Consider the following 27,984-nt stretch of genomic DNA (forward strand, 5'->3'; position numbering starts at 1 on the left):
CTGAAAGATGATGCTGTGAAAGTGCTGCACTCAATATGCCAACAAATTTGGAAAACTCAGCAGTGGCCACAGGACTGGAAAATCTGAGTTTTCATTCCAATCCCAAAGAAAGGCAATGCCAAAGAATGCTCAAACTACTGCACAATTGCACTCATCTCACACACTAGTGAAGTAACGCTCAAAATTCTCCAAACCAGGCTTCAACAGTACATGAACCATGAACTTCCTGATGTTCAAGCTGGTTTTAGAAAAGGCAGAGGAACCAGAGATCAAATTGCCAACATCCACTGGATCATGGAAAAAGCAAGAGAGTTCCAGAAAAACATCTATTTCTGCTTTATTGACTATGCCAAAGCCTTTGACTGTGTGGATCACAAGAAACTGTGGAAAATTCTGAAAGAGATGGGAATACCAGGCCCCCTGACCTGCCTCTTGAGAAACCTATATGCAGGTCAGGAAGCAACAGTTAGAACTGGACATGGAACAACAGACTGGTTCCAAATAGGGAAAGGAGTACGTCAAGGCTGTATATTGTCACCTTGCTTATTTAACTTATATGCAGAGTACATCATGAGAAACGCTGGGCTGGAAGAAGCATAAGCTGGAATCAAGATTGCTAGGAGAAATATCAGTAACCTCAGATATACAGATGACACCACCCTTATGGCAGAAAGTGAAGAGGAACTAAAAAGCCTCTTGATGAAAGTGAAAGAGGAGAGTGAAAAAGTTGGCTTAAAGCTCAACATTAAGAAAACAAGATCATGGCATCTGGTCCCATCACTTCATGGGAAATAGATGGGGAAACAGTGGAAACTAGTTTTTGGTTCAAGCCAATTCAATTCAACCGACATTTATGGGGCCCCTCAAAGGTGATTTACCTTTGAACTGATGAAGCCTAAGCTGATGCTCCTGACTTGCAGGGCCACTGCTAAAACTGAGGGATGCTGGGCATTTAGACGCTGGAGTTCTGGGTAGGAAGCAGAAACCAGGTTGTACACAGGAAGTATTTCTATGTGGCATTCTGGTAAACTGCCTGAAAGTTCACAGAAGGAAGGGACCTGAATCTCCTAGCTTCTAGTAATTTGTCGTAATCTCTTTTTGCATTGTTTCGCAGTCACTTCATTCCAAAAGAACTCCATTAAGAACCTATTTGGCTTGTTAGGTTTTGAGGCCAAGTGAAAGTGTCAAAGTCGCTCAGTCGTGTCCGACTGTTTGCGATCCCATGGACTATACAGTCCATAGAATTCTCCAGGCCAGAATACTGGAGTGGGTAGCCTTCCCCTTCTCCAGGGGATCTTCCAAACACAGGGATCGAACCCAGGTCTACCGCATTGCGGCTGGATCCGTTACCAGCTGAGCCACAAGGGAAGCCCTTTGAGGCCAAAATTAACTTTATTTCTCTTTCCAAACACAGGAGAAAGAACAGAAGTCAGGAAGTCGTATACTTTAATACAAAGCCACTGTGCTGCTTTGGAAGCCTGTAAGATGGGAGTAAAGTTAACCCGAACAAGGGATGGTTTCCCCATCCCACCCCTTCTCCGTGAATCGGAGCTGCCACAGACTCCCGAGCCGCGCGGGCTCTAGGCCGGAAATGACGAAAACCTCTCGCGATACTCTCCCAAATGCCGCGAGACTTCGTGAGAGTCAGTTCCCAACTCCTTTTTCAGTGTGCGCAAGGGCTATCTCCTCCCCGCCTCTTTCCTCCGCTACCGAGGTGCGGGCCGGAACTTCTATGCGTAGGAACTGGTTTGTACAGCAGAGTGTTGCCGGCCGGCGTCAAGGAGAATAGGGTGCTATCTTCCTCTCACCGTCGCCGCCGCGGAGCGGAGCCGAGTCCATCAGATCAAGGAGCGCGGTGACCGGGAGGGTTGGGTCTATGGTCGCTCCGCGCGCCGCTCCGCCGGCTGGTGCTTTTTTATCAGGCCAAGCTGTGTTCCATGGCAGGGAACTTTTGGCAGAGCTCCCACTAGTAAGTGATCTTCCGTTTTCTCCGGGCCTGGCTCTTGGAGGTGCTGGGTGTACGGGGCCTGCAACTCCTTTTGGCCTGGATCTCGGCCCCTGTCCGGAGCGCCGCGGAGGCTCCAGGGAGGCGGCGGCCGGAGGCGGGATGTGCTTTTTCTTCGGCGACTCCTCACCGCGCCTCTTTGGCCGGGTTTTGGAGTGGTAGAAAATTTCTTGGCGGGGGTGGGTAAGAGGGATTGCGTCTCCGGAGGAGGAAGGTTCGAGAGTTTTAGCTTCTGATTTTTGGTTTAGCTAGGCCAAGGTTGGGGGCAGGGGAGAGGCGGGGCTGGCGAGGGTTGGGATATGGGATGGACACAGGTATGGGAAATGTGACAGTTCAGAACTGTGAGGCTGGCTTCTCAGGACAGTTGTGGTTCGCTCTCGCCTGATATTTGTGAAGTAGATTGGCATCAGTAGTCGTTTGTCATTCTTCTGTGTTGAATGGATTAATGTTACTCCAAGGAAAGGGAGTCAGGCTTGTTTCTGCTCATGAACCGCATTCTGCCACTGTCTTTAAGCCTGTATGGTTTTTATGTTTGTAAGTTATAGATCAAGTGCTCTCAACATTTGTCCATTTCGTTAGTCTATGTCTCATGTTTTGTTTTAAAAGTGTATTTTCTAGAGACTTTACCAATATCGTTAACGTGTTTTCGTGAATAAGTTTTTGTTGACGTCTGTACCGTGGAAGAACTAGAGTAATATTCAAAGCATTTCTCCCTAAATACATTTGTGTAAGCAGATAGGACGATGGTGATGGGACTAATTGAACTTTGGGTAGGCTGTACAGTGTACAGTTGAAAGACGAACAGAACTTGATGATACCTTGGTGTAAATAATTTTTCATGCGAAGAGAGCATGAAAAGTAAATTTTGTGAGGATGGATTCCTATATTATTCAATTGGTATTTTAGCCGTTTGCACTAGAAAAAAGAAACAATGGGCTTTAAAACCTATTTTCAGAAAAGCAGGTTTTCTTGCTGTAAGTGGTTCTGTGGAGATGAATGGCTATCGAAGCTTTACTTCCGATCATATTTAATTTGCACTGTATTCACTGACTGAAATATTTGCTTGGGCAAAATTAAAATATGGAAAATTTCTGTAGTGAAGTAGTAGTATTCTGGTTAACTTTGAAAGAAGCTGAAAAAATTGACAGATAGCCAGTTGTTGATTATCAGAAGTTACAGCCCTTTTTCAACTTAAAAAAAAAAGATGTTTGACCCTTTGATAAGTCTTCTCATTATGCTTTCATTTACTGTTTGCTTATTAAAAAGGGGCCAGGATGTATTTTATAAAATCAATTATTTTTTCACTTTTCAAATATAAAATTATTATAATGTTAAATGTGCTGTTTTTAAAACTTGTCCTTGCCTTCCTAATCAAATAGTCCTGGAGGAAGGGGCCACTTTATCTTACTCAGATCCCTTGGGAATCATGGAGTCCCTGATCTGCGAAAGGTAACAAATATGAAAGACAAGACAAGCAATTCAGGAAAAACAAAAAGATTATGAAAGCCATTGTTTTTAGGTGATTTTGGTGAAAGAGAAAGATTGATATGATTTTTCATGGCTTAAAATTGCCCTTTAACATTAACTGCTGCTAGCAACAGTTAAAAAATGGATAACATTGCTGCTATCAGCATGGCAGTTTTTGTTTCCCTCAGTAACATAGGAAATAATGGTGAATCTTACAATCATGTGTAATTTTAAATTTGAGAATATGTGGCGTTAACTGGTTTGTCTTCCATGCTGTGTGCTGTGAAGAAAAACTTTAAAGTAGTTGTTTGTGGGATTTATCTTTTTAAATATTTGAAATGACTGTGGAGAAGAAATGGATGATTTTGAAACAGAGACACTGGTAGTATTTTTCAGGAAGTTAAGTAGAACACAATACATTCTTTGACTATGATGCAGTAAAACTAGAAGGACAGTAGACATTTGCTGGTTGACTGAAATAATGAACAGGTGACAAAAAATAAAACTACAAAACCAACTCTGGATACTTTACTATAGCAAAGAGAACATTTAAAATACAGTTACATATTATCTAGGAAATAGTATAATGAGATTAATATATATTCATATCTTTGGGATGTGGCCAAAGCCAAATTTATAAGAAAGTTAACATCTTGAATAACTGAAAAAAAATAAAAATTATATATTTTACTTCAGAATATTAAAAAGGAAACAGTGAAATAAACCTAAGAAAAACAGGCATAATAAAGGTAACACTGATATTGAAAAGGAAAAAACAGTCAAATTATAAGAGCTGCCTCTTTGGAAGGGAAAACCAAAACAGTAGACTAAACTATGCTACTGAATATAGGGGAAAAGGAATGGTCAGTTCCCCCCTCAGTCGTGTCCGACTCTTTGTGACCCCATGGACTGTAGCACTGCTAGGGTTCCCTGTCCATAACCAACTCCTGGAGCTTGCTCAAACTCATGTCCATCCAGTCGGTGATGTAGAAATACAAAATTAGGTAGGAGAAAAGTAAGTAATCACAGATGTACCTTTGGGTTATCTTCATTTTCAAAGTAAATTTTAAAGCCAGAACAAAGTTATCAGAGAGCTACTTCTTTAAAAATTGCTCCAGGCCCACATTATTTCATAGGTAAATTTTTACCCACTTTCAAGACGATCTGCCATTAAAGTTGTTCGAATTCACATGAAAAGTTTTCCGGTTCTCTTGAGGCCATGGTAACACAGATAAAAATCTAGCAAATGTAGCAACAACAATGGTCACTTTCGAATATTGATATAAATGTAAATTACTATCAAACAGAGTCCCACATTACATTAAAAGTATAAAAAATGACACTGGTTTTATTGTAGAAATTAGTCAATATTAGGAAATCTGTTAGTAAACAGTGAAGGCATTAAAAAGACACCTAATAAAATTCATTTTTTTTTCAACATTCATTCTTGACTAAAGCTCTTAATAAAACAGAAATAGGATGGTAATGTCATGAATACATATCAGAGCATTAATGGTGAAACATTAGGAAAATTAGGATGCCTCTTTAAAGTTGTTCTGAATGTGCTACTATTAATGTAATTAGTAGGATGCTCGTGCTTGTGCTTAGTGACCTCAGTCGTGTCTGACTGTGTGCGACCCCGTGGACCGTAGCCTGCCAATCTCCTCTGTCCATGAGATTATCCATGGACAGTTCATTCATTCTCCAAGAATACTGGAGTGGGCTGCCATGGCCTTCTCCATGGGATCTTCCACCATTCAGGGATGGAACCCAGGTCTCCTGCATTGCAGGTGGATTCTTTACTCCTGAGCCACTGGGGAGGCCCAATTAGTAGGATAATGAAACATGACAAAATTATAAATACAAGGAGACAAAATTAACCAGAAAAAGTAATTAATTGAAACATTATTAGAAATAATAAAGGTTTGATAAAATGACCAGTTAACAAAATTTAAAAATTGAAAACGTTCTTTTAATGTTGATGGAAAGAAATAATTTACAGTGTAACAGAAAATATAAACTACTCAAGAATAAATTTAAATGTGTAAGACTTATAGAAGTAGAACATAAAGATTTTAATAAATGAAGTTTGAATGCTAGCATTGTAAGGGTATAATTTCTCCCTAATTGACCTTTAAATATAATGCAATCCCAAACAAAATTTTGTATGAATTTCCTTTTAGGGGATGTGATATAATGATTCTAAAGTTTGTGTTTTAGAATAATATATAATTATAATAGAATTGCCAGAAATCTTCTGAAGAATAGTAGCAAGAGGTTTTTTCCATACCAGATTTTAATTACTTGATTTTGTATGTTTTAAATTTGGAGAAGGGACTGACAACCCAGTCCAGTATTCTTGCCTGGAGAACCCCGTGGACAGAGGAGCCTGGTGGGCTACACAGTCCATGGGGTTGCAAAGAGTCAGACATGACTGAGCAACTAAGCATATATGTTTTAAAATAATATGGTTTCCCCTGTGGCTCAGAGGGTAAAGAATCCACCAGCAATGCAGGAGACAGGAGATGCAGGTTCAATCCCTGAGTTGAGAAGATCCTCTGGAGGAGGAAATGGCATCTCACTCTAATATTCTCGCCTGAAAAATCCCATGGACAGAGGAGCCTAGCAGGCTAAAATCCATGGATTGCAAAGAGTCAGAAATGACTGAATGACTAAGCACAATATATTTTAAAATAGCATGGCATAAGAACAAGAAAAACAAATTAAAAAGAAGAAATTAGAAGATCCAAATATAATGATAGAATTATACACTGAAATTCTGATGACATTTGAATAACCATTTAACAAAACATTTAGCTGGATCCTTACTTTATACCCTATATCAGTTTTCAGATGGATCACAAAAACTGAAAGAAAAACGCCTTAGGGATATTAGAAAATATGTAGAAATGATGTTGAAGCTGAAACTCCAATACTTTGGCCACCTGATGCGAAGAGCTAACTCATTTGAAAAGACCCTGATGCTGGGAAAGATTGAGGGTGGGAGGAGAATGGGACGACAGAGGATGGGATGGTTGGATGGCATCACCGACTCGATGGACATGGGTTTGGGCGGACTCCGGGAGGTGGTGATGGACAGGGAGGCCTGGTGTGCTGTGGTTCATGGGGTCGCAAAGAGTCGGACGTGACTGAGCGACTGAACTGAACTGGAAATTTTTTTGTAAGTCATTTTGTGTCAGGGATGGCCTTCCCGTGTGTGACAAACATAAAATCAAAGTAAAATGTAAATAAATTTGAATAAATATATGATTCAAATTTCTGTATCACAAATCATTAAATATTGAGAAATCATGCTAAATTTGGGGAATGTCTAGAGCATATTTGACAAAGAAATGATTTTTTAATCCATAATATACAAATTTTAGATCATAAGACTATCTGAATCATAAAAAAGATGACCATAATTCTGTTAGAAAAATGGTCATGTAAGAATTCAGTTCAGTCGCTCAGTTTTAGAATTACAGTGTACCAAAGAACTTTATTAAATCAATAAAGGTTTTACCTTAGAAGTAAATTTAAATAAAACAGTGAAATGCTAATTTGCCTTAAAGTTGTAAATTATGTAAAAGATAGGTAGTGGGAAGAAAGGACAACAGAAGACTGTCTAAAGGATGTCTGGCTTCCTTATCATCTCAGGACTCTAAATACTCTAACAGCTGTCCAGTGCTGGTGATTCCAGTGGACTGTATCTCTGTGAAAAAAAAACACAATTTTGCCTTTTTATAATTCTGTTTGAGAAAGTTGGAAGTTTAATTAGCTTTCCAACCAACCAAATTTCTGCATTTGAGTCTTAATCATATTTTAAGTGTTACTGTGGCTTCAAAGCAGAGAAGGCAATGGCACCCCACTCCAGTACTTTTCCCTGGAAAATCCCATGGATGGAGGAGCCTGGTAGGCTGCAGTCCATGGGGTCGCTAAGAGTCACGACTCAGCGACTTCGCTTTCACTTTTCACTTTCATGCATTGGAGAAGGAAATGGCAACCCACTCCAGTGTTCTTGCCTGGAGAATCCCAGGGACGGGGGAGCCTGGTGGGCTGCCGTCTATGGGGTCGCACACAGTCGGACACGACTGAAGTGACTTAGTAGTAGTAGTAGTAGTAGTAGTAATAGTAGTAGTAGTAGTAGTGGCTTCAAAGAAGCTATTGTTTCTGAAGTAGTGGGTTTTGATTGAGTTGGCTGTTTTTAAAAAACTGTTTGGATTTTAATTGTGATGCAAAAGTTATAGTAATGAACATTTGGTTTTGTACAGACATTATTTCCACTCTGATGGATAAGCTCAAGAAAGGTCATATTCCAAACTGGTTGTGTATAAAATTTGCTTGTTCACAGTAGGAACAGCTTTGTTTCGAATAGGTATCTTACCTAGCAATAAATTAAGCACATTTCTGCCCTTGAAATTATTGTTAATTCTGTCTGTAGATCAACAAAGTTAAAAGGCCCAAGTATTTTTTAAAAATACTGTGTAATGAACTATTAAAAGATTTTAAAACTTAAAAAAATAAAAGGTAGTAACCTGTTGGGTCAAGTATTTTATGACACACTCATGTCTCTTGTGTGAATGGAAACTGCTGTGGGAGGCCAGCTGACAATGCATATCTAAATTACCAGCAAAACTGACCCGTTAGTTCTACTTTTAAGAATTTATTCCATATATTAATCAAATATACAAGGGTGCATTACAGATGTTCATTAGAGCATTACTTGCAATAGTGGAAAAAATAACTTACATGCTTATCAATAAGGATTAACTAAATAATGATCCATCATCATGACATGCAACAATTTAAAGGGATGCTGAATAACAAATTCACTGACATAAAACTTTCAAGACATACTGAGTGACAAAAGCATGTTGTAGAGTATTTTGTGGGATCATGTCAATTGCCTGTCTATTTAAAAATAGACTAGGCAGGAGGAGGAAACTATTAGTAAAATAAATTCTGAAGCAATAACATGAATGGAATTTGTGAAGTGGGATACTCTAGTTAGTCATGAACAACTGAGAAAAGATATACTTCAAATCTTAGGCACCATCAGATAATTTCTTTGTCACTAAGAAAGTGTAAATATTACTGCCTATTAAAATGCTAGGCAAGAATAGTGACGAGGTGGGGGTGGGGAGAGACAGATCAATAGACTGAGAAGGAGGGGATAAAAGAGCAGATTTTTTTTAGGGCATATTTACATTTATTAGTGAGATCATTCTCAGTGTCAGTGTTCCAAGAAATGTGAAAAATACTGTTTTTAAAGGTTACTTGTATTCTGTACTTCTCACAATATTAGCAGCCTGTTCAATCTTAGAATATTTTATATAACTTTGTTAGTGAATTTTCTATGAAATGTCTGAATCTTTGCCTTTTTTAGTTTACAATGGATTTTGGATAAACAAGATCTGTTGAAGGAACGCCAAAAGGATTTAAAGTTTCTCTCAGAAGAAGAGTATTGGAAATTACAGATATTTTTTACAAATGGTAAACTTCCCTTTTAATTGGTTGAAATGGTGTGGTTGGTTACCTCTGAATTAAATGTTTTTCTGTAGTAATTTGTGATGTACTGTTTTAGTCCCTATTTTACATTTTTATTTGCATGTATCTTCTTTTTTACAATTTATATGTCATTTTAAAAGTAATTTAAAGTCTTTTGTGAATCTTACATGTCAGAGACCCTCAAGACAGTCCAAAAGTATTAATTTCCCAAAGCTTTTATAATGTATCATTAAACTTAATTTAAGATTGGCTAAAGCAAAGTTCTTTGAGGATAAATGATTATTTGGATTGGCATCCCTTATTGGTCATTCCTATCGTACAAGTATGCTTTAGGATTTAGTGTTAGAAGATCCTTGTTCTGCCACACGATAGCTTTGTCACAGAATCTTTATTACTCTCTGTCCACTTTTATTGCAGAACTACCTCTCTGTTGTTTTGAGGATTCATTTTGGTTTTTTTATCAGCTTTATTAAGTAATTGTTATAATGCTGATAAGTGTCTAATGATATGAAAAGCATTAAAAACACTTAGCAGGTAGAAGGGAAACAATCATTCAATCTCCTTGATTCAAGAATAGTTTTTACTATGATATAATTTCTGTTTTTTATTGTTTATGTGTCGCTATATATTTTTAAAGAAATTTGCAGCCCTAGTAGTAGACCACTGTGATCCAAGTAGAGCTGTACAGCATGTATAGGTTTTTTTCTCTTAGTTAAAATGAATATAGTCATCATTTAACAACAAATAAATTATTGTTAAATGTTAATTATATCAGAAATACATTTAACTTTATTTCTCTTTTAGTTATCCAAGCATTAGGTGAACATCTTAAATTAAGACAACAAGTTATTGCCACTGCTACGGTCTATTTCAAGAGATTCTATGCAAGGTAGGGATGTGTTATTTTGGAAATATGTTATGTATATTTTAAATCCTTATCTAATGTTGATGATCTTATATAAGTGAATCATGTGTTTGCCAGAGTTATTCTTTTTTCCCATATAAATATTTTCTATATGAAATGTTTTCATATATGTTTTCTGTATGAATGACATTTACCTTCATTTAATCATATTTTAGGTATTCTCTGAAAAGTATAGATCCTGTATTAATGGCTCCTACATGTGTGTTTTTGGCATCCAAAGTAGAGGTATGAAATACTTTTCTGTTCTTCATCAAAATACAGTCAACGTATATTGGTTAATCTATTCCAGTTTTCACATTACCTGTGTAAAAATAATAACAGATGGTGATTTATATAAAATACTGAAATTTGTACGGGATCAAAGAAATATCTTCTGCCTCTAAGACATTTATTGTTTGGCACTAAGGCGCCTTGCATACATGCTACAGCTTGTCTGCTGTAAGCTGAGAATGTTCTTCCTTTTCCTCTGCATGCCTCCTGAGTTCTGCTGTTTTCCCTTCTTGCCTCCTGATTGGCTGCCTAGTGGGCTGTGGGGAAAGCAGGCATTGGGGTGGTTATAGGTATTATATGCTTTCTAACGAAGAATGGTTTGGGTGAGGGAAAGAGAAAGATCAGAACTTTCAGCTAAGACCAAATCTCTGTTCACCTTACTTAGCCTTTACAGTATTTTTGAGAGAGTTCAGCTAAAATCCAGAAAATAAAGCAGATATAATTAACTGGTTTTTATAATCATTGTAATCTTTAGTAATATGAATCCTTTATATTATATTTCTATTTTTAGATGCTGTGTTTAGAATAGTAATTGTATTTCTGAATACTGAATGGAATTTAATTGTAAGTGGTAATTTAAGGAGGTAGAACCAACCCTGTTTTTAAGTTCTTTAATGGAAAAGAAGGTGTTTATAAAAGGCCTGTGTTATGGGGTGGCTTTTCCAAATATTACCATGTAATGGAATGTATCTGAAGGACAACCAGTGTGGGAAACTAAGACAGAAATCTTTATAAACTTCTTGTAGATTAACTAGAGTTTTAATTTGTCTTCTTTGTTAGATATCTTTTGTTACATGATTTATTGAATAGAACTCTTATAATAATTTACTAAGTGAAAGTTTTTGCCTGAAGAATTTTGGGTAGAATTATCCTGGAAGATCATGTATTCTTTCATATTTGGTTATAGCATTTAAAAAAAAAATCTTTTAACTTTGACCAAATCTTTCTATGTTTTGTCCAGTTGTGTGAGAACTGTATTGAAATGTCATATAAGAAATGTCTCAGGCATTTAAATTTCAGTTTCATTTATTATGGCTTGAAGTTTATATGAAACATATACTACAGGCATACATGGGTTCAAACACAATTAGATAAGGATGTAGGTTGAAGGTTTTTGGACAGGCTCTCGTAGTTAGTTTCTTTTTTTGACTAAGGAACCAAGTCTTGATTTTTCAGTTTTAAAATGAAGCTTTGGGGAAATCGCTGGTGGTCCAGTGGTTTGGACTCCATACTGTCACTTCCGAGGGCCTGGGTTGGATCCCTGGTCAGGGAACTAAGATCCTGCAGGCTGTACTGTGCAGCCAGAAAAAAAAAAAAGAATACAGCCTTTTAACTTTATAAGGTTAGCTACAAATTAATTAAGACTATGTAAGGTAGGTCACCTCATAAATTTTAGTTATTTTTACAGCAGGGGTATTAAGTTCAGAGAATAAATAGGAACTAGTGTCCAAAGTCTTAAGGCCATACCATGGAAAGGAATTTGAGTCCAGAAAACTGACACTGTCACTTTAGGGCTTTCTACTTTGGTGGTAGTGGTGGTTTAGTAGCTAAGTCCTGTCTGCCTCTTGTGATCCTATGGACTGTAGCCTGTCAGGCTCCTCTGTCCGTGGGATTCTCCAGGCAAGAATTCCTGGAGTGGGTTGCCATTTCCTTCTCCAAGGGATCTTCCCAACCCAGGAATCGAACCCAGGTCTCCTGCATTGCAGGCAGATGATTTACCAACTGAGCTATTTACTTTGGTACGTTCCAATAATAATAAATTATAAAATTATTTAAGCATTTGTGTTTAAAGTAATTTTAAGGAAAGGTCATAAATTTAGATATTTAAGTACATCATTCCTTTGCAAACATCGGAGAAACGTAGGAAATACTCTGTTTTGATAGACTTCAGATATACTTAGGTTCATTGGGTTACTGTGTACTTATTTAGTCTCATTTACTTTTCTTTGTCTAGGAATTTGGAGTAGTCTCAAATACAAGATTGATTGCTGCTGCTACTTCTGTATGTAAGTGCAAAAATTATATCCTGCTTTAAAATTGTAATTCTGAAGAAGGCTCCATAGGACATAGATGTTTTGCAGTTTATGAGAGCTATGAGAGATTAGTTGAATCTATTAAATCTCTTGAGGTGAGGTTATTACTTGGAATACTAAAAATGGATAGTTACTGTTGATCTAAAAACATCAGTTCTGTGGCTCTTAATTGTATAATTAGGGTAAAGAAAATATTTATTTTTCAATTTTATTATACTTTATTGCTCCATAATGACTAGCTATTGTGTTACTTTTGTGGGTGAAATAAACTGTTTCTTTAGCAATTGTAATTATGTCTTTGATGGAGATTATGTGTTTTTCCTCCATATGGGAAAATATGGTGCAGGAAAATATGCTGACTCTTTAGTCCTAGAGCTGATTCTAAGCACCAGTTTGGGTCTAAGCAGCAGCTATGTAACTTTGAGCAAGTTGCTCCACCTTTTGGACTTAGTTTTTTATCTAAAAAGATGGGGTTTATCTACCTGTGAGTGATGGAATTAAAGGAAATTACATTGTAAAGTACTGTACACAAGGTAATAACAGTGTTATCTTATGCTCCATCTTCCTAGGTTAAGCCAAAAGATATCACCTAACAAAAGCTAATTTTTTTTTTCTCCTGTGATCTTACACAGAAGAGGCAGAAGGTGTTTTAAGTTTCTGAGCCAAGGTTTCATATTACGGGGTCATTCCCTTTTCTGAAAAGAGTGTATTAATATAATTGAATCTTTTTCATGTCATGTCTTATTTTGAGGATAGAAGAGTAATAATCAGTGTTGCCATAGAGTTTAATACACCAAATATATCCCAGTGATGAAGTATTAAATTGTCATCTGGAAAATCAGTATTATTAAAAAATTGAAAAATGACTGCAAGGAAATCTACCAGAATATTAGCAGTGCTCATCTCTGAGTAGATTATAGGTGCCTTATTTTCTTCTTACTTTAGTTAGTCTCTGTTATCCAGATTTTTTAGAAGGTGTATATTTTAAAAAATGTAAAATACTTATTTCCAAGCTTTTTTTTTTTTTATAGTGTATTATATGGCCCAGACAGCTTAGGTTTCAGATTTCAGCTTCAGTGCTTTTGACATGCAAATTAAGCAAAATATAACCTCTCTGTTATATGAGTATATTAATAACATCTATGTCGTAGGGTTGTTGAGAGGATCAAATAAGTGAATATTAATAAAGCTCTTAGAACCATGCTTTGCTCAGTGTGTTATTAGTAGTTTCCTAGGGCAGCCATAACAAAATGCCAGAGCCTGCATGATTTAAACAACATTTATTTATTTTCTCAGGATTTTGGAAGCTGGAAATCTAAGATTAGGGTGTCAACAAGTTAGATTCTATTGAGGCCTCTTCCTGGCTAGCAGATGCCTACGTTATTGCCGTGTGCTCACATGCCCCTTTCTCTGTGTGTACATCCCTAGTATTTCTTCCTTTGTAAGGATACCGCTCTTATAGTATTAAGGCCCCATGCTTATGATCTCATTTAACCTTAACTGCCTCTTTAAATGCCCTGTCTCAAAATCTAGTCAGATTGAGGGTTAGGGCTTCAAAATGTAAATTTGGTGGGGAGGGACATTATTTAGCCCATAGTGCTCAGTAAACTGGTGACTGTCATCATGTTCATCAACAGCAGCATCAGTCATCACTGGAAAACACCACACTGGATGCAGTGGTGGATAGAAAAATAAGTACAAAGAATTTCAGGACAAGAAAATAAGACATCAATATACAAATACTAATACAGAAGGAAGTAAGTGGCATAACAGAGGAACAGAGGATGCAGTGAATGTTTTAGGTGGGAAAAGATGATTTGTTAGATGAATCCAAAAAAGACTTAAATAGAATTTGATAAAGAATTTGTACCCAAGGAAATGCAGGGGAAAGACAATCTAGGAACACTGAACAGTTCAGTTAATAAATATATGGAAAAGCTAATGAGTTACATTTGCCGAATGGTGAGTAAAGAAATAGTGGGAAAATAGCACTACCTGACTAAGGCCAGATAATAGATGGCCTTCAGTGAGGAATCTGTAGCTTGTTCTTTGTCAGTGGTGGTACCTTTCATAGCTTTTTTTTCAACATGAGGGTGATTCCAGAATTGTGTGTTGGGAAGTGATTTTGGCAGAATTATGTAAGACGAATTGGAAGAGAGCTTGAGTGTAAGTCGATGGACAAATTTTGAAGTTTTTTATGTGATACGGCATGGATGAATCTTGAGGATACTATGATAGGTGAAATAAGCCAGTCATAAAAAGGTAAATCTGTGTGATTCCACTTATATGAGGTAATTATAGTAATCAAATTAATAGAGATGGAAAGTAGAATAGTGGCTGCCAGGGGCTGGAGGGAGGGAGAGAAAGGGGGCATTATTGTCTAATGAAAACGGGGTTTCAGTTTCTCAGGAGAAAGCGTTTTGGAGATGAAGTGTACCTGCATGCGTGCTCAGTCACTTCAGTCATGTCCAGCTCTTTGTGACTCTGCTGACCGTAGCCCGCCAGGCTCCTCTGTCTGTGGGATTCTCTAGGCGAATACTGGAGTGGGTTGCCATGTCCTTCTCCAGGGGATCTTCCCAACCCAGGGATCGAACCCTTGTCTCTTATGTCTCTGGTCCTGGGAGACAGGTTCTTACCACTAGGGAAGCCCATACAACATTGCAGATGTAATTAATACTACTGAACTGTATACTTAAATAGAGTTAAAGATGGTAAATTATATACAATCTATATTTTATCACAATTCAAAACCACCAGGAGTTTCCCAGAGAACCAGTGGTTAGAACTTGGAGCTTTCACTGCTGGGGCCCAGGTTCAGTCCCTGGTCAGGGAAGTAAGATTCCACATGGCATGCAGCCTGGCCAAAAAATTTATTTAAAAAACAAAGAAAGCAGAGAGGGATTTATAAATCTTAGAAACTTTAATAGGTGATAATTTTCAAGTTATTAATAACTAAAAGGAGAGGAAAGAAAAGGTTAAGTAGACAATTCCTAATGTCAAGTTTAAATGGCTTAAGATTTCAAATCTTGACAGAAGTTATCTAAATTAGCTGTTAGAATACTCAATTCCTACCATTTTTGAGGAGACAAAGGATTGATTTACTGTTTTCATTTGTACTTTTTTGGTGACTAAGTAGTAACTGTGTGTCTGTGTGTGTGTGTGTAGTTTTAAAGAAAATCCTAGAGACCTTTGCATGTATATTCATGATTTTATTAAAATGTATCATTTGATTAAAAAAATACATATTATAAAATGTTTAGAATGTTCAGATCAGTAAAAATCCTTAAATCTCAGAGATAACCACTGTTAACATTTTTTGGTTGTATTATCCTTCTAATATTTATATATACAGTTTACCTTGAATAACATAGGGGATCGGCACACCAACTCTGCTACGTTGAGAAATCTGCATATAGAACCTTGGCTCATATAGTACTTACTTACTGGAAAAATCCATGTATGTGTAGACACAGTTCATATCTGTGTTGTTCAAGGATCAGCTGTGCTGTGCTTAGTTGCTCAGTTGTGTCCAACTCTTTGTGACCCCATGGACTGTAGCCCACCAGGCTCCTCTGTCCATGAGGATTCTCCAGGGCCTTCCTCCAGGGGATCTTCCCAACTCAGGGATTAAACCCACATCTCCCACATTGCAGGCAGATTGTTTACCGTCTGAACCACCAGGGAAGCCCACGGTCAACTGTATATATTTACAAATATATAGATACTTGTAAACACATATACAACTCTTGTTCCTTTTAAGCTAAATTACTAAAGAATATAGAAATACCATTCTAGAGCTGAAAAGATTTTAGAAATGATAAAAGCCATTGATTTTTTTCCCATTTCCTGAATTTTTTAAGCAGCAGAATCCTGTCTTAATATATTAAATATATCATTGAAACTCTCTAATTGTAATTTGGATGGGGTCCTAGAGCTTTCTGCCTCTCAGTCTTTCCCATTGCCTGAGAAAGGAAGAAAAATCTGCATCTCTAAGCATCCTCAAGAGTTCTTACTAAAAATGATTTAGCTCTACCATCAATATTTTACACTGTATTAAAAAAGTTTGTGTTAATGAACTCCCCATTTTCTCAGTTTAAGTTTTTTTGTTTGTTTTCTCAGTGAAAACTAGATTTTCATATGCCTTTCCAAAGGAATTTCCTTATAAGATGAACCATGTAAGTATATTGTATAAAATAAAACTACTTGTCAAAGCTGTATATATAAACTATACCTCCATTTTATATTAAAATAAACTGAATAGTCTCCTAGAAATGGCAATTTAAAATTGTATGAGAATGTGGACTTTATTTCTAAATTAAAGCTAACTTCCTTCTACCATAAAAAAAATAATTTATAGTTGTGGTTATTAACCCTGGGTACCCATTAAATCACATTGGGAGCTTTTTTTAATAATACTGATGTCAGGGACTGTCTGGAAAAGATGAATTTCTATTGCCATTTTAATAGAAATATTCTTTTTCCACCTTGGAAGGGTTTTTTTTTTTCTCTCTTTAAATTGTATTTTTGTTTCCTTTTAATACTGTCTTCTATTATTGATTTGTAACAAGAATGATATTTAAGTGGAGATAATTGCGTTTTTGCATTTGTTGAGTGGAAAGTGTATTGTAAAATCTGAAGTTTATACAGGATATTTTAAATAAAAACAAGTAATAAGAATGCTTATATGAGACTGGCTTTTCCTTACAAGAATTAAAATGTCTCATAATCACAGTTGCATGCATTGTGTAAAAAGTAATTTTATAGCATATATTCATTTTGACATAAGCTATTGTTTTCTTAAAAATATTTTATAACTTTTAATAGCTATACATTCTTAAGTTAAACTAAGACTCAATTTAATTTGCTTTCATGATGACATTTATAATCTTTTCCAAACAGGTATTAGAATGTGAATTCTATCTTTTAGAATTAATGGTAAGTATATTTATTCCTTACGATTAATAGAGTAAAACTTACTTTCAAATTTAGTGAAGTCATAAATTTAAAGAAATAATTGTAGGGAGGTGCATTTTAAAACCATCTGAGTAATATGTGATGGTAAACCATAGTTCCTAGTGGCATCATCACCTGTATGCTCTTGGAAGCCTGTACAGTTGTATATCTTACTTAGGATGGGAAGTGTTTTCTGTTCTATAGTAACTATAATAGGATTACAATCAAACCAGTCAGGACAGTAAACCACTGTAAATTATTTGCACAGTTTGTGTATATGTGTGGGATTATTTAAAGATAGATTATGTCTTTGGCAGAATTCTGCTCCACCAGTTGGGAATTATGGATTTATAGGCTAATAAGAGGTTTCAGTGTGTTGCAGATGTGACACTTTGAGTCTCTAAGGGAATGGATGCTGACTGACTGCCAACCGATTTACCAAGGTATATTCCAGAGAGAGCACTGCCTTCACTGTTATAGTAGAGTTTAGGGCTGCCATGCTGCTTGCTTAAGAGAATAAGAGGGAAGCAAGCATGAGTTAGAAAAAAAATACATTTTGAAATACACTATTAAAAATCAGTTGGGTAATGATAAGGTTTTTGTGCTATAATAAATCTGTTTTTATACATACACATTTTTTAAACTGTTTCTAGGATTGTTGCTTGATAGTGTATCATCCTTATAGACCTTTGCTCCAGTATGTGCAGGACATGGGCCAAGAAGACATGTTGCTTCCCCTTGCATGGTAATTAGAACAGAAGTTATTCATAGTGTAACATGTTATTAGCTAGGAAGGTTGACAATTAAATATGAAATTTAGCATTTTTAAAGTAAGTAAACCGTGCCCCAAGATATTTTATGTTGAGTGAAATATCTGCTTATTGAATTTTAATAACTATATGGGAATAAATGCTAAAATGATAAAGATCTTTAAATTATTTACTTGATGGATATTTCCATTAAAATTTGATTCTTATGAAAAACAGACTGTTTAAATGAAAATTAAGATTTTATCTTTAAACAATAATGGAATATATAACTGAATCACTATGCTGTACAGAAGAAATGAACACTGATTTCAACTATACTTCAGTAAAATAAATTTTAAAATGTTATCTTTAATCAGAATATTTTGGGTGGTATTCAACATACATATTAATATTTTGTATAATTTCTAGTTTCCTAAATGATTTTCTAATTTTAGAAAAAATTTTATATTAAAATTTATTATGAAGTTTTAAAAATTTAAATATATTTAACTGTAATTTAATTCAATAAATTGGCTTATTGTCACATTCATGTATCCATCTTTTTCCTTTGATGTTTTCACCTTTATGTCTGTTAAAGTAATATAAAAGAGATATAAATATATACAGATAGGGAAAATCTGGCCCTCTCTGGAGGGAAATGTACAATCATATGAAGTAGTGATATTATGATTTACATTTCTATAGGAGGATAGTGAATGATACCTACAGAACGGATCTTTGCCTACTGTATCCTCCTTTCATGATAGCTTTAGGTATGTAAATGTGGTGTACCTTTATTAGCTAAATTATTATAAACCTATTTAGGTCATCCTAAAAGAAATTTCACCCTATTGTGCTTTATGTTTTTATGTTCCTTGAAGTAATAGACTATTCCTTGCATGTGAGCTTTCAATAATATGAACTGCAACTGTCACAAATCAGGATTATTCCCCCCCCACCCCCCTTTTTTGGTAAGTTTTTTTTTTTAATTGCTTGAAATAATTTTAACCAGTATCTGAGTTTTTCGGCAGAGAAGTTTGGAATTAAGGCTTTTAACATTAGTTGATATTTATATAAAATTAAGTCTTTGCTTTCCTGAGCCCAGTTAAGTCCTCAGAGGTCAAGTAAAGGAGCCTTTTGTGGTCCTTAGTGCCTTGCTGGAGGGAAAGTTAGCCACCATTCTTTCAGTTTTATCTGTGAAAGGCAGTACTGTCATGAATTACTAATAAAACAGATGGTTTTCGGTTTAAACTTCCTTTAATTTACATTTGTGGGAAAATTACCTAACCCTTTCTGAGTTTGTTTCCTTAATTATAAAATGTGGGCGGTACTAAAAACTGTATAAATTTGTTACAAGAATTAAGCTTTCTTTTAAATAATGCCTGCCATATATTAGGCACTTGTTAGTTTCTGTTTCCTTTCTGTCTTTAATTCCATAACTCTTGTCTTCTTGATTTCCTCCTTATTCTTTTACCAGTTCAGACTTATTTTCATTGGTTTCTCTATATTCAGTTACCCCTTTAAGGTTTATGTTTCTCAGCCTTCTTACATGAAGGATGGCAAAAAGGTTATATTTTAGAGTACTGGAGGCTCGCTGGAAGTCCTGTGTTTAGAAGGATTCTGAAGTGGCATCTGGTTCAGTGGGGAGGAATGCTGAGATCTGCATGGGTAAGAAGGCTGTGTGCCACATCCTTGTCATCCATGCTGTTTTGTTCTTCCTCGGGCAGGCTCATTGATTCTGCTGTCTCTCTGTGTTGAAACATTTAAATGTCTTTATTCAGCCAAGATTTGCTCTTGAACTGGTCTTTATATCAAACTGTGCCTTTTGGATAGCTTCCTTCGGCATCTTACTGGCCCTCAGACTCTTGAACAACAGTTTGCTCCAAAATATACTTTTGAATGTCTTTGTTATGTTGATGAATAGGACTATTTAGTTGGAAATCCAGTAGTTTGGCTCTTTTATCTCCCTCGATACCTACTTCTAGCTGGTAACCAACACCTATTGTATCTCTCTTTAGTAATCTCATAGCTATTTTCTCATTTTTATCCAGATTATTACAGCTATCTCCTTCCTGACTAATTGGCTTCCAGCATCCCTGTTCTCAGAGAGCCAGTCTGTCCTCCACACTTGAGCAGGGCTAGAGGTTCTCAACCAGGGATAATGTTGCTCCCCACAGGATGTGTGGCAGTGTCTGAAGATGGTTTTGGTCATGACAGCTGGGGTGGGATGCTCCTGGCTTCTAGTGAGTAGAAGCCAGGGATGCTGCTAAGCATCCTGCACTGCATAGGGCAGTCTTAAAGAATTGTCCAGTTCATAAAGTCAGTAGTGCTGAGATTTAGAATCTAAGCTGGAAAGAACTTTTTTAAAATGCAGAATTTGTGCTCCAGTTAAATCTTTCAGTGCTCCTCCCAGTTTAGTTCAGTTCAGTTGCTCATTTGTGTCCGACTCTTTGCGACCCCATGGACTGTAGCATGGCAGGCCTGCCTGTCGATCACCAACTCCCAGAGTTCACTCAAACTCATGTCCATTGAGTAGGTGATGCCATCCAGCCGTCTCATCCTCTGTCCTCCCCTTCTCCTCCTGCCCCCAATCCCTCCCAGCATCAGGGTCTTTTCCAATGAATCAACTCTTCCCATGAGGTGGCCAAAGTACTGGAGTTTCCGCCTCAGCATCAGTCCTTCCAATGAACACCCAGGACTGGTCTCCTTTAGGATGGACTGGTTGGATCTCCCTGCAGTCCAAGGAACTCTCAAGAGTCTTCTCCAACATCACGGTTCAAAAACATCAGTTCTTCAGCACTCAGCTTTCTTTGTAGTCCCAACTTCATCCATACATGACTAATGGAAAAACCACAGATTTGATTAGACAGACCTTTGTTGTCAAAGTAATATCTCTGCTTATTAATATGTTGTCTAGGTTGGTCATAACTTTTCTTCCAAGGAGCAAGCATCTTGTAATTTCATGGCTGCAATCACCATCTGCAGTGATTTTGGAGCCCCAAAATATAAAGTCTATCATTGTTTCTACTGTTTGCTTATCTATTTGCCATGAAGTAATGGGACTGGATACCATGATCCTAGTTTTCTGAATGTTAAATTTTAAGCCAACTTTTTCACTGTCTTTCACTTTCATCAAGAGGCTCTTTAGTTCTTCTTTGCTTTCTGCCATAAGGGTACATCATCTGCATATCCGAGGTTATTGATATTTCTCCTGACAGTCTTGATTCCAGCTTGTGCTTCATCCAGCCCAGTGTTTCTCATGATGTACTTTGCATATAAGTTCAATAAGCAGGGTGACAATATACAGCCTTGATGTACTCCTTTCCCTATTCGGAACCAGTCTGTTGTTCCATGTCCAGTTCTAACTGTTGCTTCCTGACCTGCATATAGATTTCTCAAGAGGCAGGTCAGGGGGCCTGGTATTCCCATCTCTTTCAGAATTTTCTACAGTTTATTGTGATCCACACAGTCAAAGGCTTTGGCATAGTCAATAAAGCAGAAATAGATATTTTTCTGGAACTCTGTTGCTTTTTTGATGATCCAATGGTGTTGGCAGTGTTGGCAGTTTGATTCCAACTTCTGGATAAATCCATAGCTTTGTTTTAGCATTTATATACCTGTCATTCTCTGCTCCACTCCTACCTTTTGTAAAAAGCCAGCTTAGATATCATCTCTTTAGTGACATGCTCCCCAACTTCGTACTCCCCGCATCACCTGAGTCTTTGTTTAGGATGTCTCTGTCCCTAGTTTACTCTGTGTATGCCCTGAAATGGCATTTTCCACCGTATTTTTTTACCTATTTTTATAATTCTGACCTTTGGCCTTTCAGTTCATCTTGGATGAAGCCCTACTTTGTAACTTTGTTTAACTTGGGGCAGCCAGTATGTTGTTTCACATTTGAATTGTTCTTTGCCTAGAATGTCACTCTTAACAAAGTCATATGGTTAACCTGACCAGGGAATATAATATTTAATAAGCCTGTGTGGGATCAGGGTAGGCAGGCTGCTTGGGAAAAATTATAGTAGGCAAAGTTATGATTTAGATTGTCATCTTTGGGCTCTTTCATTATCTTTGTTAGTTTGTATTATAAGCAATGTATATAAATACATTGTATATAGTTCATTACAGTTTTTTTTTTCCTCAGCTCTGTTGGATTACAACACTGAATTCTGTATAGAATGCCCAGTTTTCATCTAACTTGATCATATGCTAATGACTTGAAAAAGCAGAAGTAACACTGCTTTTAATTGAAATACCAAAACAGAGTAGTGTTGAAATTTATCATTGCATAGATTGGCTGGTTTTTCTGGTTTGTTTTTTTGTCACTCTGACTTTTGGGTGCATTTTGACCACTACTTTGTACTACTGTTCAGGGATTCTTCCCCTGTGCTGATTTTCTCAGTGGACTTTTTCCTCTCTGACATGCCCTAACTGTCAAGGCAACTGCACCATGACTAGCTCACCTCATGCTCACCATGAGGAGCAGGTGTCAAAAACGTTAAAAACAAAAATTATATATATATATATCACCCAGTAATTTTTCCTCCCTGTAAGATTAAATTGATGGGATGGTTATATAATTAATAAATTATATGAATCTGTATAATTTTTAAAAAGAATATAGTAAAATACACATAAGTGAATGAATCTGACTCCATACATTCCATGTGCAGTTAAACATGGAATTTGTGTCTCATTTTCTCTCCAGCTTGCCTGCATGTAGCCTGTGTTGTACAGCAGAAAGATGCCAGACAGTGGTTTGCTGAGCTTTCTGTGGATATGGAGAAGGTAATCTTTAGAATTCCCTTAACTGAATATAAACTTGAACATTTTGAAATTAATGTCGTATGTATTTACCATGTGCCTAAAATTTCATAATGTCTGCCAGGCAATGAGTACTTTTTGGTTTTAAAAGAAAAAATGTTAAGAAATATGTTGGGAAGAAGAATTGATTTTGACCATTTAGGTTATATTTCTCTTCAGTTTAGGATTACATAGAATGGTAAACTTAGAATTTGACTGGTTGCAAAGCAGTCTCTAATTGCCAAAATTATTTTAAAAGCTACCTAGTGACTACTGTAATACTACTGTAAACTCCAGTAACACAGCTTATCTCCTGACAGTGGATTGTTGCCCTTTTTTCTACCTTTTTTTGCTGAAATGTTCTAGAATCAGTCCAAGGATAGATTTACTCAGGGGAAAAATAAAGATCTAATTTGGAAACTGGACTTGATAGATTTGTAGCTGCTGGTTTTTGAGCACCTTAACTCATTTGTAGAGTAGTTAGTAGAGAATCAAAACAAAGTCTTTTGTGCACTACCACTCATTAAATTTTTTGAAACAGTGGTTTTAGAGGAGTGTACTCTGTAGTAGGGCTTCCTAGGTGGCTCGGTAATAAGGAATCTGCCTGCCAATGCAGGAGACACTGGTGTGATCCCTGGGTCAGGAAGATCCCCTGGAGGAGGAAATGGCAACCCACCCCAGTATTCTTGCCTGGAGAATCCTATGGACAGAGGAGCCTGGCAGGTTACAGTCCATTGGGTGGCAAAGAGTTGGATATAACTTGAGAATACACGTGCTCTATAGTGGTATTCTCTTTCATGATTTAGACTTTTGTTCCTAGTACCTCACTGTTTTGTTTTGGTTTCAGATATCAGTAGATAGAAGGAAACCAACAGAAGAGGTGGATAAGGATAAGACCTAGCATACATGTGCTTTCACATTTACTGGGATTGACTAACCTAATCTGAAGGATAGAGACTATCTTTTCACTGTTTCCCAAATGATGTCTAGGATATGATGTGTGTTCTTTATATACCAAATGTTGCTTGATATTGCCACTGAGAACTTCTCAAATATTTTCTTGTAGATTTTGGAAATAATCAGGGTTATTTTAAAGTTGTATGAGCAGTGGAAAAATTTTGATGAGAGAAAAGAGATGGCAACTATTCTTAGTAAGATGCCGAAACCAAAACCTCCTCCAAACAGGTACTTTGTAGAGTTTAATTATTGCTTTTATTTAATTATATATTTCATAGGCATTATCATATTTTTAAGAGTATGCTATTTTGTTTTTATAAAATGCCTTCTAAAACTTCATGATACGTGTTTTTTTGTGACTTAATATTTTGAAGACATCTCATTTAAGAAAATATATTAATCTGATCATCTGTTAAGTAACTTTTCCTGATATAATGGCAGGTCTATTACAGGTATCCCTCAACATATGGCTATATACTTACATAAATTTAAACAGAACAGAGATAGGCAAGTCCATTTAAAATTCAGGGATAAAGAATTTTGCAGTAGTTCCATGTCAGTTTCACTCTGTGCCATTTTTTTCCCCCAGTAGTGGCTGTTAACCCTGTTGATAAAGTTCAGTATCATTTTTCAAAAACTTAGATTGTTGATCTGATAATGTAAAGATAAATAATTTTGACTTTGAGTGACTCAGAGATCCACTGCACATAATAACATAATTTTGCTAAGTATGAGTTACTTGTGCTGAAAGGGTTTTTTTGTTGTGGTGGGGTTTTTTATGTGTTATATTGTTTTTTAACTGGTTTTTAACTTAATTCATTTAAGTTCAGTGGTTTTCAGATGTCAATGTACATCAGATCATTTTGTTTAGGGGAAAAAGGTCAGAAGGGAAACTACCCATCTTAATCATTTATCAAGAAAAATAAATAAGTTATATAACATTAAGGTTGATTTGTAGATCTGGTATGTTAAGGTTACCATTTGGAAAAATTAATACTTTTACAAGGAGCTGTTTAAAGCAGTCATTCAAACAGCTGCCTTTGGATGCATTTTTTGCAGAAATTCCCTGAGTGATTCTTCACTAGTTGCAGGGCCTGAAGCTGCAAGATGCTGATGGACAAGATAAGGCAATTATCCTATTGCCACAATTACTGGTATTTTCAGTTTCAGTGTTTAAATATTCAGTGCTTTACAGGAAATTACCATATTTCTTTCTGACTTTTAAAGGTTTGCTGTATTGACGTATGGTTTTATTATGCCTTTGGACAATGATTTTTTGGAAGAACATTTCTTGATTTTCATTATTAGTAGGAGTAAGATTTTCCATGTATAATTTAATTTCATAGGAAATTTGTCTAGAAGAATCTCTATGTTGAGTGATACCTGTAATGACAACAAAATACTCTTAAATTTTTGAGTGTGTATGGACACTAACTTCCAGAATGCTTGCTATATGTGTGAGGGCACCAAGTTACATAAGAATAAAAACATAAAACCAAATGTAGTCTTCTGGATTTTAATTTTTCCACATCTGTATCTTATGATTGGAAATGTCTTTGTTTTGTAAAGCTATAGCAAAGAATAACTTTAAAAATTAGTAGCTTACTAGGGTTTTGAAAATGAGTCTTTTAATTGGTGTAAAATCTCTTTCTTCCCCACTTGAACAGTGAAGGAGAGCAGGGTCCAAATGGAAGTCAGAACTCTAGCTACAGCCAATCTTAAAACATTCCGAAGAATTTCATAGTGGACCAGTTGGAAATAAACCATTGGACAGATTTCAGTAATATCTTCAATGGAACACAAATGAAAATGAATAGCTTGTTTCTGTCAAGCCTATTGGGAAGTGATTTTATTTTTGCAAAATGTTTTCCTTACCTAATTTGATTCTTATACACAATTGATTAAAATCTATTGTTTATGAAAGTTTGCAAAGGTTCTAAGAGGACCTACAGACAGACATACATAGACTTTTGAAAATTAATAGCTTCTGATTAGTGTAATTTTTCTTAATTTGGATAATAGAAATTTAAACTCTTTATTAAGCCAGAAAACATGAAACATAATTTGTTTAAAATTCTCTTTGGTCACTGAATGACCAAAAAAAGGAAATAAGTCAAATAAATGAGGGTCTTTTTTTTTTCCCTCCTTAAGTTAAACGTTAAAATTGTATTTAAGGAATCAAATCTTACAAAATCCTAGAAGGTTTTGGTGATGATGATGATGATTTCAGGGAAATGAATCAATTACCTATGATTTTAAAATGTATTTTATTCAGTAGTTTTGGTATCTTGCCATGGAGGATACTAGCCCAGCCTAGCAGAAAAGTGCAATATGTACAGCATACTTTGACATTTTAAAAGTTATACTGCATAACCATTTTGAAATGCTGGGCAAACATTAAAAAAACTTACATTTAATTCAGCTAATCAGGCATTTTGAAAGCTAATTGGATGAAAACTGTAATATGGTTGTAATTTGGTAACATTTTTGTTATTTTTACTGTGAAGTTTTTAAATGATGTACACACCCTAGTTTATTTTTGTGTCTTAGTGTGGACTTACAGATTTACTACAGGAATCCTGAGCCAGGAACACAGTCAGGTTTCAGGCCAGTTAGATACTGGCTGTTCTTAATTCTCATCTGAGTGTAGGACTTCAGAATAAATGTTATATCAGTGGGACTTTGCTATCTGTAGAAGTTACTAAATTACATGATCGTTTTCTTCAGACTTGAAGGAGAGTGATAAAATTTGGAGTCATAGGATATTGATGTACAATTTAAGGATTAAAAATTTTTATAATTCAGTTGTGAATAATGGATTATGTTGACTTCCTAGTATAAAATTACAAGAATAAAAATACATTCTCCAGCTATATTGGCTAGTGTCTTGAATTTATCTTTTTTGAATCTTCTTTCTGTTTTTGGAGTCTTTCTTCCTTTGGATAAGTATTAAAGCCTTCTATGGTTTATCAAGTAGTAATTTCATATAGTTTATAAACGGACTTTTAGAGTTCTGCTTCCTTGTGGAGAGTATGACATAAGCTGGAAAGAGATTATAAAGTCAGTACCATTGACAAACATTGGTCTCCTAGGATTATGAAATAAGAAAAAAAAGCTCTCCTCAGGTCTGAAGGAATTAAGATTGGGCTTGGGTTGGAAGGGCAGAGTGATTATATATATCACAATCATTGACTTAACCCTAATTTTTTTTTTAAGCCTACCTATATTTCTAAAAAGTTTTTAGTTTAAAAATATATATGCCTGGTACTTTTATTTTCAACCTCTTAAGCAGAAAATGTAAAAAACATACAAGAGTAGATAAAATGTTATCATGAGCCTCCTTAATACCTATCAATTCATGGCCAATTTCATTTTAAACTCCCACCACTTCCTCCAATATGCATATTATTTTGAAGCAAATCCAAAATATTTTGTCGGTAATTATCTTAGTATGTAATCCTAAGAGTAAAATACCTAGAAGAGAATTTGTCAAAATAGTTTTGTAATAATCAAATATCTAGTGTTTATATTTTTAGTTGTCTCCTTAATATCATGAAAATTATTAAATAATTCTACTTAGGATCTAAATATAGACCACATGTGTAATTCATTGATAAATCTTTTAAAATTCTTGGATTCCTCCTTTATTTCATTTCAGAAGTTCCCCATTTTGGTTTGCTGTTCATTAAGAATTTCCCATGATATGTACTTTGCTGATTGTATCTTTGAGGTGCTACTTAACTTGTTCTTTTTAATGGAATGCAATAGCTTCATCAGGTTCAGGCTCAGTTTTTCTTTTTCCTTTATAAACTACTGTATAAAGTATGGATATTTTCCCTCAGGAGGCATATAATGGCTGGTTGTCTCTTCCTTTACTTAGCAGCCATTGAGGATGTGTATTGTTTTTAAAAACTAAGTATTACCGTAGGCTGCATTATTTAGTAAGACAGCCGCTAGCCACATGTGGCTACTGTACACTCAAAATGTGGCTATTCTGAATTGAAGTGTGCTATAAATGTTGAATTTTAATACTTGGTACAAAAGAATGTAAGATATCAAATTTGTTTATAATGATTATATGTTTTAAATGATTTTTTAGATACCTAGGAGTAAATAAAAATATTAAAATTAATTTCACCTCTTTTATCTTTTTAAATGTAAGTAAATTAAAAATCACATAATGGCTTGCATCATAATTCTTTTGGACAGTGTTGCTATAAGACATAAGGAAAATGTCAGATCCAGTTCCATTTTATCTGCTTTTTATTCCTGCTCTAAGAGCAACTTTTAGTCATTTCTTTCCTGTTGTGTTAC

At 35.7% G+C, this 27,984-nt stretch overlaps 1 protein-coding gene across 3 annotated transcripts; it reads left to right on the forward strand.

Annotated features, from left to right (window-relative positions):
• Positions 1–1,839: 1,839 nt before the first annotated feature.
• Positions 1,840–27,690, forward strand: CCNC (cyclin C). 3 transcript variants are annotated; one of them, XM_068984816.1, is made up of 12 exons: positions 1,840–1,969; positions 8,859–8,965; positions 9,785–9,869; positions 10,061–10,130; positions 12,130–12,181; positions 16,328–16,383; positions 17,108–17,143; positions 17,815–17,906; positions 18,616–18,683; positions 22,619–22,698; positions 23,780–23,898; positions 25,338–27,690. In XM_068984816.1, the coding sequence occupies exons 1-12, from the start codon at positions 1,938–1,940 to the stop codon at positions 25,390–25,392; spliced, it is 852 nt and encodes a 283-aa protein (XP_068840917.1). In that variant the 5' UTR covers positions 1,840–1,937; the 3' UTR covers positions 25,393–27,690. The 3 variants fall into 3 exon arrangements, with proteins under 3 accessions (XP_068840917.1, XP_068840919.1, XP_068840918.1); XM_068984818.1 differs by having other exon boundaries at positions 18,619–18,683; XM_068984817.1 differs by lacking the exon at positions 25,338–27,690 and adding an exon at positions 24,730–24,967.
• Positions 27,691–27,984: the final 294 nt, after the last annotated feature.

The sequence above is a fragment of the Capricornis sumatraensis genome, chromosome 13, assembly GCF_032405125.1.
Source record: "Capricornis sumatraensis isolate serow.1 chromosome 13, serow.2, whole genome shotgun sequence".
NCBI classification, from domain to species: Eukaryota; Metazoa; Chordata; class Mammalia; order Artiodactyla; family Bovidae; genus Capricornis; species Capricornis sumatraensis.

Bases quoted from the DNA above. Each gene is read 5' to 3' on its own strand.
- CCNC (XM_068984816.1), top strand. From the start codon at position 1,938: ATGGCAGGGAACTTTTGGCAGAGCTCCCACTA. The intron at 1,970-8,858 runs GTAAGTGATCTT...TGCCTTTTTTAG, and splicing joins TTTTGGCAGAGCTCCCACTA to TTTACAATGGATTTTGGATA. The intron at 23,899-25,337 runs GTACTTTGTAGA...CCACTTGAACAG, and splicing joins CCAAAACCTCCTCCAAACAG to TGAAGGAGAGCAGGGTCCAA.